Below are 20821 nucleotides of genomic sequence, written 5' to 3' on the forward strand. Positions count from 1 at the left end.
TTTGTGTAGTCTTTAATCGGCTCTACTGTAAAGTTGACAGAGACCACTGAGGAGATAACCGCTACAAGTGTGTCTGTGTGCCGGGAGTAAGGTCGATTTACCCTTACTTTGTGTAATCTTTAATCGGCTCTACTGTAAAGTTGACAGAGACCACTGAGGAGATAACCGCTACAAGTGTGTCTGTGTGCCGGGAGTAAGGTCGATTTACCCTTACTTTGTGTAATCTTTAATCGGCTCTACTGTAAAGTTGACAGAGACCACTGAGGAGATAACCGCTACAAGTGTGTCTGTGTGCCGGGAGTAAGGTCGATTTACCCTTACTTTGTGTAATCTTTAATCGGCTCTACTGTAAAGTTGACAGAGACCACTGAGGAGATAACCGCTACAAGTGTGTCTGTGTGCCGGGAGTAAGGTCGATTTACCCTTACTTTGTGTAATCTTTAATCGGCTCTACTGTAAAGTTGACAGAGACCACTGAGGAGATAACCGCTACAAGTGTGTCTGTGTGCCGGGAGTAAGGTCGATTTACCCTTACTTTGTGTAATCTTTAATCGGCTCTACTGTAAAGTTGACAGAGACCACTGAGGAGATAACCGCTACAAGTGTGTCTGTGTGCCGGGAGTAAGGTCGATTTACCCTTACTTTGTGTAATCTTTAATCGGCTCTACTGTAAAGTTGACAGAGACCACTGAGGAGATAACCGCTACAAGTGTGTCTGTGTGCCGGGAGTAAGGTCGATTTACCCTTACTTTGTGTAATCTTTAATCGGCTCTACTGTAAAGTTGACAGAGACCACTGAGGAGATAACCGCTACAAGTGTGTCTGTGTGCCGGGAGTAAGGTCGATTTGCCCTTACTTTGTGTAATCTTTAATCGGCTCTACTGTAAAGTTGACAGAGACCACTGAGGAGATAACCGCTACAAGTGTGTCTGTGTGCCGGGAGTAAGGTCGATTTACCCTTACTTTGTGTAATCTTTAATCGGCTCTACTGTAAAGTTGACAGAGACCACTGAGGAGATAACCGCTACAAGTGTGTCTGTGTGCCGGGAGTAAGGTCGATTTACCCTTACTTTGTGTAATCTTTAATCGGCTCTACTGTAAAGTTGACAGAGACCACTGAGGAGATAACCGCTACAAGTGTGTCTGTGTGCCGGGAGTAAGGTCGATTTACCCTTACTTTGTGTAATCTTTAATCGGCTCTACTGTAAAGTTGACAGAGACCACTGAGGAGATAACCGCTACAAGTGTGTCTGTGTGCCGGGAGTAAGGTCGATTTACCCTTACTTTGTGTAATCTTTAATCGGCTCTACTGTAAAGTTGACAGAGACCACTGAGGAGATAACCGCTACAAGTGTGTCTGTGTGCCGGGAGTAAGGTCGATTTACCCTTACTTTGTGTAATCTTTAATCGGCTCTACTGTAAAGTTGACAGAGACCACTGAGGAGATAACCGCTACAAGTGTGTCTGTGTGCCGGGAGTAAGGTCGATTTACCCTTACTTTGTGTAATCTTTAATCGGCTCTACTGTAAAGTTGACAGAGACCACTGAGGAGATAACCGCTACAAGTGTGTCTGTGTGCCGGGAGTAAGGTCGATTTGCCCTTACTTTGTGTAATCTTTAATCGGCTCTACTGTAAAGTTGACAGAGACCACTGAGGAGATAACCGCTACAAGTGTGTCTGTGTGCCGGGAGTAAGGTCGATTTGCCCTTACTTTGTGTAATCTTTAATCGGCTCTACTGTAAAGTTGACAGAGACCACTGAGGAGATAACCGCTACAAGTGTGTCTGTGTGCCGGGAGTAAGGTCGATTTACCCTTACTTTGTGTAATCTTTAATCGGCTCTACTGTAAAGTTGACAGAGACCACTGAGGAGATAACCGCTACAAGTGTGTCTGTGTGCCGGGAGTAAGGTCGATTTACCCTTACTTTGTGTAATCTTTAATCGGCTCTACTGTAAAGTTGACAGAGACCACTGAGGAGATAACCGCTACAAGTGTGTCTGTGTGCCGGGAGTAAGGTCGATTTACCCTTACTTTGTGTAATCTTTAATCGGCTCTACTGTAAAGTTGACAGAGACCACTGAGGAGATAACCGCTACAAGTGTGTCTGTGTGCCGGGAGTAAGGTCGATTTACCCTTACTTTGTGTAATCTTTAATCGGCTCTACTGTAAAGTTGACAGAGACCACTGAGGAGATAACCGCTACAAGTGTGTCTGTGTGCCGGGAGTAAGGTCGATTTACCCTTACTTTGTGTAATCTTTAATCGGCTCTACTGTAAAGTTGACAGAGACCACTGAGGAGATAACCGCTACAAGTGTGTCTGTGTGCCGGGAGTAAGGTCGATTTACCCTTACTTTGTGTAATCTTTAATCGGCTCTACTGTAAAGTTGACAGAGACCACTGAGGAGATAACCGCTACAAGTGTGTCTGTGTGCCGGGAGTAAGGTCGATTTACCCTTACTTTGTGTAATCTATAATCGGCTCTACTGTAAAGTTGACAGAGACCACTGAGGAGATAACCGCTACAAGTGTGTCTGTGTGCCGGGAGTAAGGTCGATTTACCCTTACTTTGTGTAATCTATAATCGGCTCTACTGTAAAGTTGACAGAGACCACTGAGGAGATAACCGCTACAAGTGTGTCTGTGTGCCGGGAGTAAGGTCGATTTACCCTTACTTTGTGTAATCTATAATCGGCTCTACTGTAAAGTTGACAGAGACCACTGAGGAGATAACCGCTACAAGTGTGTCTGTGTGCCGGGAGTAAGGTCGATTTGCCCTTCAACGCCGCGCCGTCCTTTATCTTTTATTTGTAGACAGACTGTATCTATCCAGAATTTTTATTTATTTATTTATTTTAAGCCGTGAGATATTTAGCTTTTTGTCACTGTGTCAGATCAACTGTTTGTTTCTTTCAATAAATAAATTAAAAAATAACCTAACCTTACCTCTAATAACCAAACTCAACCTAACCTAACCTATCCGATAACAACCTAACCTAACCTAACCTAACTTAACCTTTAGTAACCTAACCTAACCTAACCGGACCTATAGTAACCTAACCTAACCTCACCTATAATAACCTAACATAACTTAACCTATAATAAACTAAACTAACCCAACCAATAATAAACCTGACCAAACCTTAAAAACGTTACCTGACCTAGCCTATAATAACCCAACCTTTAATAACCTAACCTTTAATAACCTAACTTTCAATAACCTAACCTTTAATAATCCAACCTTACCGATAATAACCTAACCTAACCTAACTTAACCTTTAGTAACCTAACCTAACCTATAAAAACCTAACCTAACTTAACCGCTTAATACGTTTTAAACTCTCGCGCGTTAAATGCGTTCCAATTTCTGCAAGCCCGAGTGACTCTCGCCGGGTTCGACTTGTAGCTTTCTATTTTTAGTCAACACGAGTAACGCTCGTGAAAGTTAGACATGTATTTTACTCAGTTTGAATTTCTCCTGTCGTTGAGATCGGTCGTGTTTTTGAGCACCTCATTTCGTTTTTACTATTTTGTTTTCACATTTTCGTAATTGAAAAATGTATAAACTTTGATAAAACATTTAAAAAAACCACATTTTTTAAAAATACTTCTTATCAAAAAACCCTAGCATTAAGTGATTAACCTATTGTAACCTAACCTAACCTAACCTTACTTAACCTACAATAACCTTACCTAACCCATCATAACGTAACCTATAATTACCTCACCTAACCTAACCTTGCCTATAATAACCTAACCTATATTAACCTAACCTATAATAACTTAACCCAACCTGGCCTATAGTAACGTAACCTAACCTAACCTATAATAACCTAACCTAACCTAACCTAAACTTACCTATAATTATCTAGCCTAACCTGGCCTATAATTACCTATTCTTACCTCACCTATGTTAACCTATAATAACCTAACCTAACCTAACCTATAACAACCTAACCTATAATAACCTAACCCAAACTCACCTATAATAACCTGACCTAACCTTACTTAGCCAATAATAACCCAACCTAACCTTACCTATAATTCCTAGCCTAACCTGACCTATAATTACCTATCCTTACCTCACCTATGTTAACCTATAATAACCTAACCTAACCTAACATATAATAACCTAACCTGACCTTACCTTAAAATTAAACTATAGTAACCTAACCCAACCTCACCTATAATTGAGATACATTACATGAGAACGGGTCGCTTCTACGACTCGTTCTTAAGTTCAAATGCTCGGCTGTGGAACGATTTGTCGGCTTCTCTGTTTCATCATATTTACTGCTTTATTTCCTCTAAAAGAGTCAATTCTGTTGGTGGTCTTACTCCAGGGTGATACTGAGAGTATCTTCCAGTCTTCAAATATGTAGATATTTTCAACTGTAACGACAATAAATGTAAAATCTCTGTTCAAATTGCATTAAAAACATATTCATATCTCAAATAAACCTAAGTACAAAATATATTATGGTGTGTAACTCTTGTTGTAATTATAGATATATAATATGTAAAATACACACATAAGAAATCTATAATTGGTTTTCAGTTAAGTCAAAGACTAAGATGGGCCGGACATGTGCACCGAATGCCAAGCACACGTGTACCAAAGAAGGTTCTAACAGGACACCCAAACGAAAGGCGGGCAGACCTAGGCTGAGATAGGAGGACGATGTCAGGAAAGATGCCAGAGGACTACTCCATGTTGCAGATTGGAAGACGACGGCCGAGGACAGAGGGCGGTGGAGGCTCATGTTAAAGGAGGCCAAGGCTCGAAATGGGCTGTAGCGCCATTGAAGAAGAAGAAGAAGTCAATTAAATATGCATAAACCAACATTATAGTTATCCCTAAATTAAAATAAAACGACTAGACTTTCGTAAAAACACAGTTCTTGAACGTAGTATGCTTATTGCTTATCTATTGATACTAGGGGACTTGATCTGTAATATGATAACAGACTTGACATTGCCTAATATTTGCACGCGATATACCTACTGTTGAACATTGTTCTGCGTTTGTTGCGATAACCCGATGCGAGTCGACTGGGTACAAGAACATTTATCAACTAATTCAGGAGAGGCAAACAAGTTACTGTTTATTTTTAGGGTAATGCTCTCGACTAGCGAGCTACCTCTCAGGTATAAGACCACCATTCAAAATTGAAACGGCTTTGGCCACGTTTGGTATTTAGCCAGGTACTCTTCCACATCTCCTTCCACGCTTTATTACCTACATCGTCGCTGGAATGACGTCGTTCATACCTGGTCCGTCGCTGAAATGATGTCGTTCATACCTGGTTCGTCCCTGGAATGACGTCGTTCATACCTGGTTCGTCGCTGGAATGACGTCGTTCATACCTAGTTCATCACTGGAGTGACTTCCTAAAAAAATTTACTCATCTCTCTTTAATTTCTTCCTCATTCGTCGACATTTTTCCGACTTTCAATTTTATCACTTTCTTGCTTCCGATTTCTGGACCACTTCGGGACCTTTTGACCTCCTTCCACAACAGTTTTAATAAATTATAACAACAAATATCTAATTTGCTTGGCGTTATTCTTTTTCTGTTTCGCGGCATCTGACAAAATAAAAATACAATAGCTTTATTAAAATCTCGATAAGACTTTAAAAACTTAATATTTGTTTTTGAACGAGCATACATAAAGCGAGAAGGGTTTGGATAAAATGTTACGAACGGACACGCACTTGAGATCATAAACTGTAGCTCACAGAGCACGGGGTCAATTGTACCGGTACAATCATCACCCGATAAATCGGTACAACAATCCCCCAACAGTCATTTCAAATAAATACTTTAAAACCGGACCTGACGTAACATCGTTTTACGTTTGGGTCACTCTGTCCCGCGGGCTATTGGTGCAATGTCCGCACCCGCACGTGAAAAGGCCAACGCCTGATGACGAATCATAAACGTACCTATTATAGTTATTCGCCTCGGCATTCTGACCCATGGTACATGGCACAATCCCCGGTCTCCCCTACCTAATTAACATGGTTTATATGTCAAATACGGAACAATTTGCCCACAGTAACGTCACAAAGTAGGTACTATGATATTGATTATGTGAATCCAACACGGCCACCATGTTGAACCGGAAACAGAACACACAAACAAATTTACAGACAGTGCGTCATGTCAGATTACACATTGTTATTGTTGAAAAAAGGAGAAGTTGATTAAAATTAGGCCAGTTGGTCGGAGTCACTATTTTTGTGTAGTGTTGTAAAAAAACACTTCTATGTTTTATTAATAACAATCTCAGGGATTTCTAGTTCAGGTTGGTTACTAAATTATCGTAAACTATTGCATGGAACAAGTGTGCGCTTGTAATTACTGGCTCTGTTTACTTTATGTCCGGCATTACGTTTGTTAGAGGCACCATATATTTAAAAGCGCTTAAAAGTGAACCGATGTAGGACGTTCGGGTTTCTTCTCTCGTGTCCATCACGTGGTTCAATCTCCAGAGTAAGTATGCATTCAGCTTCACAGCTATGTGTGGGTAATAACCCACACAGCTGACGGTGGCTCGTCTCCTGACTCCCACCTGAAGTCCACGGCTCTCTGCCCTGAAGTGCCGAGTTCTCCCAACTCAAGAGCAGTCCCGCTGTGTGTTCGCGGTTCCCCTCCAGTTTCGTCTCTCCGTCTCTTATTTCCCCCTCGTCCGTAGTTAATCATTCGTTTTAGGGGCATGATTTTTTCATTAGCGCTTATTGCTGTTTATCGTCGATTACCATATAAGGTGATCCTTTTGATTGCACGTGACCAAGGCATGTTTTACACTATATAGCTATGTAATCGATGTTGTGGTGTATCCTCTATGATTTGTAGTCGTAAGGATGCTTGTTTTACGGAGGATATGGGCAACTCATAACACTAGGGTTTGAACAAAATTATTCAAAAGGTGTATCGGTAATTAATTTATCAACTATTTTAAATACTTTCCGGTGTTATGGAGATTTTCTGATAGCTTTCTTGAATACATCTAATTGAAATTCGATTTTGTTGTCTAGAATGAATGACTGCAAATCTTGGAAGTGTAAATTAACCCACTTCCCGACATCTGATCGAACTGAAACTCGGCAGATAAACTTGTTGTCGATGACAATGCATTTTTTTAACATTTGGTGACACACATACACGCACACACGCGCACACATCTCTCTGAATTGGCTACCGGCCGGCCTAAGAGATGGCGCGACTAGGTCGTGGCGTTCGATGCGACCGTGGAGGACCGTAGCCGAAAGTCGAAACTGTTTAACTATAAAATAAAAAAATAGATGCTTTTTAGTAAAAAAAACCTTTGCTGATATTACTGGTAAATATTTCAAATTTTAGCTCAAAAATCAATGTTTGCTGATCTCTCGGGTTTTATCAATTGATAAATTCTTTACTTTGTGCGGCGAAAAAACGGTCATTCTATTTATAAGAGTTAGTATCTCTTGTGTAATAAATGCGGATTCAGTGATATTTCGTTGCTGGCGACGCGTCGTTTTAATTCTTTCTAAAATGATTTTAGTGAAATTTTTATTATTTTTGTGTTTTTGTGGAATCAGTGAAAGTGATAAATTTGAACATGGTATGTATATTACAAAATGTATTTATTCTTATTTTTTAATGATTAACTAATCTTTATAAAACAAGGGTTTTATGCATAGCACAAGGGATAATAAATTATTATAAGCAATAATTAGTCACCTGTAATATCAAAACAATTTGAGTCCAGAGCGTCTGACCGGAAATCAGAAGTTCAATTCCCGTCGGCGGCATTTATTTTTACTCGGGAAATATTTTCAATTTATATTTATATTACAGGCGACTAATTAAAGCTTATAATAATTTATTGCAATTATCCTGTTCAACATGCTTAGTATATTATATATATAATGCATTGAGTACCGACATAAAGTCGTATAATTCTCTAACTCCCTTTTTAATGCCAGAATAAAACATTGGTTATTTGAAAGGGATCGAACTTTCTACGTAGACTCCTTACACTCATGAAACAATAAAAAAAATAATATATAATATATAAAAAATTAAATAAATTACTTACTCTATCACACCTTCTTTCCAATTTCTTACATGGCACGAATTTTAAACATGTACTCTTGTAGTAGAATACCTACAATTGTTTTTCAACTTTCAGTTCTATTTCAATTAAAATATTATTTTTCTTTATTTCTCACCTTACTTTTAATTTCTATATTTGCATTTAGTTTTATTTATTCTTGTATGTTTTTATCTTACATTTTCTTATTATTACTTTTTATCTGTTTATTATTATATTTTATTAATGAAGTATTTTATGTATGACTACCACAACACGGGCATTAGCCTAGTGTGATAGAAAATGCACTGCATCATCGTGTAAATATTGTACATAAAATGTACAAATTCTTTTGAAAGCTACAGGATTTCTGCGTACCATTAACGAGTAATTTTAATTTTTGCAAGGCCAACACGCACCCACATTATAACAACAACTTTATACATTTTATAGGGCCGTTTTAGTGAAAAATCACCTCAAGGGCGTTTTACAAATTTTACTTACCACCTTATTATAATATCTGACATTATGTCCGGGTTAAATCTTACCCATAGGAAAAACTAAACCCTTCCACACACTTTTCCACAAATGATCATCTAGTCATTCTAGTCAATCCACATTATGCAAGTGCATTATATAAGCAAAATAAATACAAAAAATACAAGAACAACACGTCAACTCACCAGAGATCAAATATGAAAATAATTCACCGACTCCAGATATTTTCATATCAGAGGGTTCGGCTCGGTAGAACTCCTAACAGGGCCTATAAATCCTACTGATCCCTCAACATAAATATTTAAAAAAAATTTCGTTATCCTACATGTATTCAAAATGACCGACTTTTGCATTTTTATACATAAATTTTTTGATAGATCTAATACGCCTATATTTTGAATGAGAGAGCTAGGTATAATGCCAGTAGCCGAAATAACGAATGGTAATATTTTTATAGTCTGAGAATGCCAAATTCTTTTAATCTCATTTCCTTAATCTGTGTATTTTCTTCTTTTTTCATTAACAGATTTATGAATATTACAGGAATTTGGAATAGCAACATCAATGATAGAAGCTATTTTTTCAATTTTGTCATGTAAAACTATATCGGGTCTATTATGACTAATCGTTCGGTCTGTTAGTGTAGTTTTATCATAATATGTTTAGTAAAATTCTTTTTCTAAAAATGAATTTGGTTCTTATTCATAACATGGTACTATATTACGGCACTCAATCAAGTTATGTTTAATTACCAAACTTTGGTGAATTATTTTTAAAACTTGATTGTGCCTAAATGTATACTCGGACGGTGCTAATACAGAACATCCCGATATAATATGTTCTATAGTTTCCGGAAAAGCCAAACATTTTCTACACAAATCATCAATTTGATTTGTATCTTTGATTATATGCTTCCTATAATTTTTATTATTAATGTCTCTATCCTGAATGGCAAGCATAAATCCTTCTATTTCTGCGCTCAACTCTCCAATACTCAACCTTTTGTTTGACGAAAATTTGTCAACATACGTTTGGTTGAGATAATTGAAGTGTTTTGCGTGTAAAATTTTATTTTACCAGGTATCTAATAATTCCTGGTTGGGATTTATAAAAATGTTGGCATTCTCGTCGTATAAATGTAAAGGTGTTATTTTTCTATCTGCCTTGCAAATTATTTTGTGCATTTCTGAGCTATGAGCTTTCCTATGGAAAAAAATTCTTAGCATTTCTACCTGATTATGTTTCAAAGAAGTTATTTTGACTATACCTCTGCCTCCTAAATTTCCAAGTAAATTAATTCGTTCTATAGCTGAATTTGGATGATGGCAATTAAACTTTGTTAGCGTAGTTCTAATTAATCGTTCTAAGTTATCTAAATCTGTATTGGACCATTTAACTATGCCAAATGAGTACGTTAATAGAGGTATTGCCCAAGTATTTATTGCTTTTACTAAATTTTTAGCAGATAGATTGCATTTTAAAATTTTCCTGATCCTAGTTTGAAATTTAATCCTAATATCATTTTTAAAACTAGTATGGTCTAATCTATTTGATTGTGGGTATCCTAAATACTTATAAACCTCATCCCTTTTCATACTAGTAATTTGGAAATTTCTGAATATACTCTCGTCCCCATCTACAATTTTGCCTTTTTCTATATGGATCGTTCTACATTTATCTAAACCAAAAGTCATTTTGATATCTGAAAAGTTTTTGACTACCTCGATCATTTTCTGTAAATTTTGTTCAGAATTCAAAAATAATTTTATGTCATCCATATATAATAAATGCGAAATTGTACTACTCTCCCTTGTATTACCCTTAATTTTTGTTCCAAACTTGCTTTTAATTAAAATTTTAGATAGGGGATTCAATGCTAAGCAAAACCAAAAAGGACTCAATGAGTCTCCTTGAAAAATCACTCTTTTAATTGAAATGCCCGGTATTACTATTTTTCTTACCTTTTAAATTGATAAGTAAATTGGTATTCCAAAAGGACATAATATTTTCCAAAAAGCTAATAATAATGGGGTTATTTTATATATATTTAATACTTTGATCAGCCACGAGTGCGGGACACTATCGAAAGCCTTTTGCCTATATAGCAAGTATGTAAATTACGTTTTCGAGTTTGAATCTGTTTTAGAATTACAGAATCAATAACTAATTGTTTTTTACATACGATATGTTTTCTGCGACAACCTTTTTGTTGTTCAGATAAAATGTTTTTTTCATCTAAATGAATATATATTAAATCTGTCAAGCAAGAGGTTAAAATTTTGTATATTGTCGGTAAACATGTAATGGGTCTGTACTGAGAGGGATTATCAATATTTTCGTTTTTAGGCAACATATACGTAATGCCCTTAGCTAGAAAATTTGGAAAATTTTGAGGTTGACTGACAAATTTTGAAAGATTTTTTGCCAAAAGAGGATGTATAGTAGTCAGACATTTTGTGCCAAAAATTATGTAGGTATTCAATCGGAACCCGTGGCTTTCCAATTATGAGTATTTTTAATAATTTTGGTTAACAATTCAACCGATATATTAGAAAAACTCATTTGTTCAGTGTCTGAAAAATTGAGTTCTTCATTTTCTATCCAGGGACTTGACTCGTTATGTTTTATATCTTTACTCCAAATCTTAATCCATAAATCGCGCATATCTGATTCAGATGGCAACGGAATATTATTATTCAAAATAATATATTTTCTATAGCCAAGTTTGGAATAAAATATTTTTTTAATTTTTCTGGAATAATCTATTATTATACGTATAATTATACCTTTTTAATCTACTAGCTTTTACACTAATTTTTTGTTTTAATAAATCATTGATTATATTTTCATTATTATGATTATCAATGCTACAACCAAATTTTCTCCCAATTTCGTCTACATGTCTCATATATATTATTATTAAATACCCACTTATTATAATATATACAGACATTTGTTTTTTTTTAATATTTAATGATTAAATTAATTAATTAATGACAAAAAAATAATGTTACGAATTTACAGAAAATATAGTAATTATTTCATATAATTTTAAACATAAGATGTACCACCATAATAAAGTTGGCTTGTGTGTATGGGGGGATATGTCATTTTGTTCGTTATTTTTTAAGTAGGTAATATGCAAAAGTATTCAGTTTATATTTTCAGTGTGTTTTGAAGTTAAAAATCATTGTTGTTATTTATATTTTGGATACTTTCGGGTAGTGAATTAAAATATTTATAGTTGAATATCGCTTTTGTTTTTTTTAACATTAGTTTGAGTTATCTATTATTTTTAAAAGGCGCATTTTTATTAAGAATATTACCTTTGAAAGTCTGTAATGTTACATGATAGAAGGATAATGTGTTTAGTTTTCTGACTTTAAATTTCTCAGAAGTTCTGATGGATGGTTCAAATAGAATTGTTTTTAATATTAATTTGTGTTCTATTTAAAGCGGTTTTATAAGTTCCACCCCATCCTATAATGTCATATTGAATTGATGTGATTGGCAGAAAGCAAAGTATGTCATTCTGAGTAAATCTGTATTTAGTATATGTCTTAGATATCTAAAGATGTCTTTGAGTATGGTTGTTTATGTGTGTGGACCATTTTAGGCATTGGTCTACTGTAATGCCTAGGTATTTTATTTCTGTTTTGCTTTCTATTACTAAACACAAGTTTTTGCAGTTATTTTGTTGTGTATTTGTCCAGAGTGGATTATATTTTGTATTTACTTAGGTGTTTCTTGTTTTTTATGCTCAATGGTATATAATAAGTTTTATTCGAATTTAGTGTCAGTCAATTTATATCAAACCATTTCATTATTATGTTTAAATCTGCAATAGCCATGTTGTTGACTTCCTGAGGTGATATCTCACAAAAGCGGCTCTATAAAAATTGTCCAACAAATGAATTAATTAATTCCGTTCAAGTATTAGCTTTTATTAGCAGTGCTGTGTCGTCTGCGTATGAAATAATTGTGCCATATTTAGATATTTAACAAACTGGCCAATTATTAAAGAAGTTTAAATATTCGCGGCGATTGGTGATCCGTAATCGTAGCGGGTCCATTGACATCTAGCGCACAAATGAATGTCTCCTGTTTGTACCTAGCATGGGTTACTTTAAACTTCGACCGAAAAAGATATTCTTTCTTTCTTTGCTTTAAAGACAAAGGAGGTAAACACTACCGTGTCTGACGCGCGCTTAGTATCATACAAAATATATTTTTAAGGACTTTGTGAGATAGAGCACTTCTACGTAGGATTTTCAGGTATTAGAGGGAGATGTCAGAAAAAGGTGAAACGAAAGTTTTTTGTGCTGCAAACTATGGCCATCTTCAATTAGTTAGCGAATTATGTGTATCATTGTTGACGTGATTTGTATGGAATAATTAAAAATGTTGAATTCTGTTGATATCATATTGAAAGAAATCCCGAACAATTAGAAACGTATTCAAATAAAGTGTCTTGGGCGTTCAATTTTCAGTTGATTTTTTTTTATTTTTTATTGTTTCGTTACTTATATTTGACAAATGTAATTTTTAAAGTTTATTTACTTTAGAAAGATTTTTTTTCTTTCGGAAGGTCTTATTTGAATAAAATATTATTTTTTTAAATACTTTCAGCTCTTAAAATCCTAAAATTATAATATCCCGCGATTTGGGTTATGGGTGTGCGCTATTTAACATTACATTTATTATTGTTAGTCGTTTGCCTAGTTGGTTTTATTGTAGTTCCTACATAAGAATTTGTTTATTGTTTTTTATGTGATTAAAAATAAACAAAAAATCAGAAACTTTTAATTGAAAGAATTCAAAATTGAAATATTTGGACGTTTTCATCAGCGGTCTCAGCAGTGATAACCGACTAAATATGTGTCGTAGATTGTCTTTCAATCAGACTATGAGGACAGTCGACTTTTTGCACATTTCCATGTCCTGGCTCTTTTGTTGTATTTCTTGAATAAAAATAAGTTTTAATTCACTAATGTAATTTATTAATACTCATTTTATGTAAAAGTCCTAAGTTTGTAAATAAATAATTGAATAACTAAATAAAAAATGAAGCATTCTGTATATTTGCCTTGCAAATTCAACAGGTAAATGTAAAATATGGTGAAAAAGCCTATAAATGACATAATTTGAAGACTTACCTTTCTATTTGATCTACTGTTCTATGGTTTATTGATTCTGGAGTCGGTGAAGTCATTTTTTAGTTCAATAACAGTATATTTTCGCAATTAAACGTATTTTTAGTGGAACAATTTCGTTGTTAGAAAACAACTAAAAATTAAAATGGCCGCAAACTAGCCGACTCCTGATTGGTTGACAGTGGAGATTGAACATTCAAGACCTCAACGTTCGGCGGGATGTTGAACAAATATTTATGAACTTTAAAAAAAATATTATATTCATAACTTTGAGTGTTAGAATGTTCAATATCCGGGAGTTTGAACAAATAAGAACTGAAACATTATTCCGTGAGTGGATATTGGCACTCGAAAAATGCTTAAAATGTCACTTTAAACCAAAAAATATGTTTTTTTTGAATTTCATTAATGCGCAATAGGCTAATGTACATATTGGCATTCATAACTCAGTTTTGCAAAAAAGGTCTATTGAACAAACAAGAACTAGGACAGCAAATAGCGTCTTGAGTGCTTGTATTTTTTTTTTCATTTTCTTACAATTTTTCATTTATCTTTGCTTAGTTAGTATCTGTCTCGGAAATGAATGACTTAGGTATTTGGTTTGACACGAAACTCAACTTTATCAAGCATATAGAAATAATAACCAATAAAGCTTTGAAAATATTGGGGTATCTAGTGATTTCAATAATGTCAATACTGTAAAAACATTATATATGTCACTAGTACCTAAGGAGTCATGTAGAATACAATTCCACGGTTTTGTCCCCAAATTATGAGGTTCATTCACATGCGATTGAAAGAATCCAAAATATATTTTCAAGATATGTAAATTTTAAAATGGGCATTCCTAGAGAAAACCTAAATAACGATAACGTACCTACTCACAAAAGTTATGTAAACAGAAAGTAATATAAACGAGATAGATATACGTGTACATATATACGTCACAGTTGACATTTTTTCTGGTAACCAAAGTAGGCGAGTTAGATTGTAGTCTCTTTATGGTGTTATTTGCATTCAAACAAATATGATTTTTTTGGTAACCAAAGTAGGCGAGTTAGATTGTAGTCTCTGTATGGTGTTATTATATAATATTCAATTAACACGTCAAATGACCTATGAATTTTTATTCAACACATATTTTACTACTGCTGGCTCCCAATGGTTACCTGGTTTTCTTTTAAAAACTACTTTTACTACTGCTGGCTCCCAATGGTTACCTGGTTTTCTTTTAAAAACTACTTTTACTACTGCTGGCTCCCAGTGGTTACCTGGTTTTCTTTTAAAAACTACTTTTACTACTGCTGGCTCCCAATGGTTACCTGGTTTTCTTTTAAAAACTACTTTTACAACTGCTGGCTCCCAGTGGTTACCTGGTTTTCTTTTAAAAAACTACTTTTACTACTGCTGGCTCCCAATGGTTACCTGGTTTTCTTTTAAAAACTACTTTTACTACTGCTGGCTCCCAATGGTTACCTGGTTTTCTTTTAAAAACTACTTTTACAACTGCTGGCTCCCAATGGTTACCTGGTTTTCTTTTAAAAACTACTTTTACTACCGCTGGCTCCCAATGGCTATCTGGTTTCATTTTAAAAACTACTTTATCTCCAATATTTACAGGTTTTAAATCCGGAATAACTACTATTCTGTCGGCATATTTTGCCAATTTTAAATTTCTTTTTTTTATTCTCTAATTTTGACTACGTTTGGTCTTAACTGACTTTTAATCGACGGTAAGTTACAACGATGTTGTCTTGACATTAATAATTGTGACGGAGAAAGTAATTTGTCTTTCGGTATTGTACGATAATGTAATGATGACAAATATGGATATGTCTTACCTTCCTGGCATGTCATTAGAATATTTGATTTGATTTGATCTACTACTACTAAATAATATGTATAATTACACTTTAATGTATCTACACCAATACGTCCCCAAGGGTAATTTGATATTGGGTATGATGTATAAGTGACTAGGGTTGATTAGCTGCTATTCATTTTAGATATGTTTGACATTGATCATATTTTTAATATCTGAATTTATATTTGGCCAATATAAAACATCTCTAACTAATATGTTTGTTTTTATAATCACATTTCTGGTATCATTCTATCAACTGTCGGAATTATTAATTATTTCTGATTCCATATTCCAGTACTGTTTATCTAAAAAAAAAAAAATATTTTTTGATATAGACCAACCTGTAATACAGTAATTTTTAAATTAAGCTGAGTCGTCCATAGTTACTTTTTAATTTCTTCTAGTTAGTATGGTGTTACTGCCATACTGATAATTCTAGTGTTTACATGTAAATTAATATCGTTTTCAAAAGTAATCGTTGACAGTGCTGACCTTTACAGTGTGTCTGCATTCTGCGATATGTAGATTTTTGCCTGGAATGGATTCTACAAAAAGATCACATTTTAAGATCATGTAATCTGGCTGATATGTCATATAACGAATTTCTAAATAATATTAATGGTTTATATTATTTAATATAAACCATTAATGAAATTTATGACATCCACATACTATTGCATATGATACTTTTTTGATTCGAGCATATCTAATTTGTACTGATATGAGTGTTTTCGAAGTATATTCTACTTGTATTTTGTCTTGCATAATGACCATGCCTACTGCTGATTTTGTCGAGTTAACAGATAATGGTTTGTTTTTATCGCAATGTGCATTGGATTGTGATACTATTGTGAAGATGTCAATGGACTAGTATCGGTGCGCGCGTCCTACGTGAAAGGCTATGATTGATGATGACGACTTTATGTTTCCAGATTGCGGGCTGGAGGATACACCACACACAACCGCATTGGTAACGGGGGGACAGAAGGTGAGAGCAAAGGAGTTTCCTTGGCAGGTGGCCATATTCCGCAAGGAAGGAAAAAAGTTCGAACAGATATGTGGTGGCAGTCTAGTGCGGAGCAGGCTAGTGATCAGCGGTGAGTTTTGAGACAATCTATTTTATTTAAAAATATATATGTACATGATGCCTAGTTTAGGAAATGATTGTATAAGTTGCAAATCATTGCAAACAGCTGTAAAGTTCACCTATGGGTGGTAGAGATTATGAAGGGGATTGAATCTCTCTTCGAAGAGGTAAACTATAACTAACTATAGATAGGAGAAGAAATTTCAATAAAGAAACTATAGTTACTGACAGTAGCGTTGGTAGTCAGTCTTGGATACTCATCAGGAACAGATTAGCGAATGGTCTTCAAAAAGCCAGAGCTCTCTGAATTATCCCATAAACTGTTCCAATATTGGCAGGCGGAACAAGTGCGTAGTTCTTCCTTCTGAGCTGTTGATACATAATATACTATGTAGAACATATGTATTAACAACTCAATATACGAGTAGTTGTCCTGGCAGGTTAAACAAGTGTGTAGTTTTACTTTCTGAGCTGTTAATATTTTTTTTAGTTTTTTATTGTATGTTTTTATTTAGTTATTAAAAATAACATTTTTATATCTAGTTTAAACCTTTTAAGAAATTATTTCAATGACATTAAGGAGACTTTACAATACATATAAAACATATACTTTATTTATAGTATTTAGGCATAACCCACGAAAAGCAGCAAGGCTTTTAGCTTCTTTAACATCTGTCGGTAGTTCATTCAAAATTTTAAATCCTTTAAAACAGAGATTCTTTTGGTTCCTGACAAATTTGTGTCACATAAATAAATCAAAATGTAGTAACCTTAAAAGCTTGTTTATTCTTTTTGCTTTTCAGCTGCTCACTGCTTCTCCGTTGAAACTTATGACCATCGGGTTAATGTGAGTAATTATCAAGTGGTTGCAGGAAGTCTCCTTTCTTCATGGACTGTACGAAAGCCAGGCAGACAGCAAAAGAGGGTTGGTTACAAAAAACACACTTTCGTAAATAACAAAATGTTTCTTTTCCGTATTTATTGAGAATCGGTTTAACGCTGCAATCCTCGGAAGAACATTACTAGCCACAAGCATCATATTCCATAGACCCTCTGAAAGACATTACTAGCCACAAGTACCATATTCCATAGAGCCTCTGAAGGACATTACTAGCAACAAGCATCATATTCCAAAGAGCCTCTGAAGGACATTACTAGCCACAAGTACCATATTCCATAGAGCCTCTGAAGGGCATTACTAGCCACAAGGACCATATTCCATAGAGCCTCTGAAGGACATTACTAGCAACAAGCATCATATTCCATAGAGCCTCTGAAGGACATTACTAGCCACAAGCATCATATTCCATAGAGCCTCTGAAGGACATTACTAGCCACAAGCATCATATTCCATAGAGCCTCTGAAGGACATTACTAGCCACAAGCATCATATTCCACAGAGCCTCTGAAGGTCAGATCTGAACAGGTGTCTATGCATTATAAAAGTAATTGTTATCTTTTGTTCGTCGTCGTAAAGAGAAATTATTATTCTTCATAGTTATAGTAAAAACAAATCCGTTGGTTTTTATCAACATTATAATGTTGGATATTAAAATGTTATTATTAAGAAAGATTAATGTTTATTTCAAATGCAAATATCTGAAAGATAATATTATCCGGTTTCTAAACAAGTGTTTGTTTTTACGACAACTTTAAAAGTGAGAAATATATCTACTGAAGCAATTTTTGGCATATTATGCAAAAATGTTTTGAGCGATCGCTTGCCATAATGTGCCCTTAAAATATAACCTTAAAATATGGGATAAGCGGCGAAATCTAGGTAGATTAATTGGCTTTAAACCGCAGTAAACCAAAATCTAGGTGGATTCATTGGCTTTAAACCGCAGTAAACTGAAATCTAGGTGGATTCATTGGCTTTTAACCGCAGTAAACCGAAATCTAGGTGGATTCATTGGCTTTAAACCGCAGTAAACTGAAATGTAATTGGATTTATTGGCTTTAAACCGCAGTAAACTGAAATTTAGGTGGATTCTTTGTTTTTAAACTGCAGTAAACTGAAATGTAAGTGAATTCATTGGCTTTAAACCGCAGTAAACCGAAATCTAGGTGGATTCATTGGCTTTAACCGGTCAGCAACGTAAGCAGATATACACGATAAAATAACGATAGCAGTCAAGTACAATAAGCGTGTTTACACGTCAACGCGTGTCTCTCCATAGAAATCGTTCTTACTCCGTTATTATTTTAGTTACATCCCTCAAACAAAAACTAAAAGGTCGATTATAGATCAAGCTACACATCACTACCAAGTTGTCTATGGAAATACAAAACAGGAATCTGCTGACAGTCGCATAATTGACACAACATTTTTACCCGCGCAAAATGTCTGCCGGTAGCGCCGCGCGCTTCACATATTAAATTTTTATAAAATATTTTTATATGAAATGATAAAAAAATGAGGTGATAAAAGTGTTTATTACACATATATACAATAGAATAAATATTTTTGTTTACATAATCTGTGATTTTAGTACCATTTTCACCTAAAAACATGACGTGAGTCATTTTTAACCTATTTTTAATGTTTGCGTTCTAAATTTTAATATTTAAAAATGCTAATATTTATTTGTAATATAATAATTTGAAAGCTTATTTTGTAACTTTTCTAAAACAGTTTTTACTATTCGGCTACGTTCAGAAATGTTTCATTTATAGAGCTTTAATTGTGAAGCGGTAATAACAAAAAGTTTTCGTAAAATGTCATTTCGTTAAAGACAGTTAAAGTGCTTACATGGCGATTTTCGGAGGGGTTAAACCGCAGTAAACCGAAATCTAGGTGGATTCATTGGCTTTAAACCGCAGTAAACTGAAATGTGGGTGGATTTATTGACTTTAAACCTTTTCATATTTTTAGGAATGATATTAATTAAATAATATGGTAAATGTATATGTATTTAAAAGTATGAATACTGTTCGCACGGTGTCTTCATCCCATAGAACCAATGGGAAATGGTGAATTTTGATGATATAACAAAATTAACACGTTTTATGATTGAAAAACTTTTTGAGGATTATCTTGATGTGATTTGAACGTTATTTTTTTATGCAACCAGCGTGGACATAGTCGTGGTTTTAGTGGAAGCAACTAATTTTGGTTTAGATGTTAAACTGATGAACAAAGATATGTGAATCTAAATACATATTTGAGATCCTATTAAATATTCTGCAATCAGCCAGTCAGTCAGTTTGTGTTTCGTGATGATTTTGTTTTGTCCATTATCATGAAAAAACATCAATTTTTCTAGGTAATTGGAGTTCGTTTAGGAAAGCGGTACGGAGGATTTGACCGAAACCTTCAAGATGACATCGCCCTCGTGCATCTCCAGACCGGTTTCACCTTCTCCAGCGTAGTGCGTGCAGTCTGCCTGAATCTGGTAGACATAGAGCTGCACCACAAGCAGACCATTCCAGGGAGTATGGGGAAGGTAATGAATCTTCAACTGAAATTTTCGCATAACTAGAACTATGCATTCTAAAGAGACGACTGATTTTAATTTAAGTACGAGTCCAACAGCTTTAATTACTATCGCATTTAGAACACGTGAATGGTTTTCAGCATTTTACTGAAAATACGTTTTACGTCTGCAACCAGACTTTTATAATTACTCTTTTAAAACGGAGATGATTTTTTATTTATTTAACTTTTAAACTACCATAAAAATTTATCTGACACACTGTGAAAGTAAGCCGTTAAAGGTGGTTAGGTTAGTTTAGGTTAGGTTAGGTTAGGTTAGGTTAGGTTAGGTTAGGTTAGGTTAGGTTAGGTTAGGTTAGGTTAGGTTAGGTTAGGTTAGGTTAGGTTAGGTTAGGTTAGGTTAGGTTAGGTTAGGTTAGGTTAGGTAAATAAATGGGTAAGTAGGTAAATTAGTAGGTACTCATTTTAAAGGGAGCTGATTTTAGGATACTGTTTATAAATGAACGTTTTATATTTTTAGATAATCTATATGAACATTAAATATTTAAAGTAAATCTAAAAAAAATTGGATGTCAAAGGACTAGAAGTGCAAAACTATTGAACATAATAGGTTGAAAAGGAAAAATAGCCCATAATCCCTTACGTCCCAAGCCATAAAACCCTACAGTCATATTCTTATGTCCCGAGTCATACAACCCTATAAT

The 20821-nt window shown here is 34.6% G+C and overlaps 1 protein-coding gene across 1 annotated transcript in view; it reads left to right on the plus strand.

Annotated features, from left to right (window-relative positions):
- Positions 1 to 7482: 7482 nt before the first annotated feature.
- LOC149416445 (uncharacterized) overlaps positions 7483 to 20821 on the plus strand; it is a 40865-nt gene continuing 27526 nt past the window's right edge. Inside the window, exons 1-4 of the mRNA XM_089642002.1 lie at positions 7483 to 7608; positions 16527 to 16691; positions 17485 to 17606; positions 19948 to 20127. Coding sequence (XP_089498128.1) covers positions 7539 to 7608; positions 16527 to 16691; positions 17485 to 17606; positions 19948 to 20127 — 537 coding nt within the window. The 5' untranslated portion in view covers positions 7483 to 7538. The remainder of the gene's footprint in view (positions 7609 to 16526; positions 16692 to 17484; positions 17607 to 19947; positions 20128 to 20821) is intronic.

Source organism: Hesperophylax consimilis, chromosome 17, assembly GCF_061612785.1.
Source record: "Hesperophylax consimilis isolate HC1 chromosome 17, BYU_Hcon_1.0, whole genome shotgun sequence".
Classification (NCBI taxonomy): domain Eukaryota; kingdom Metazoa; phylum Arthropoda; class Insecta; order Trichoptera; family Limnephilidae; genus Hesperophylax; species Hesperophylax consimilis.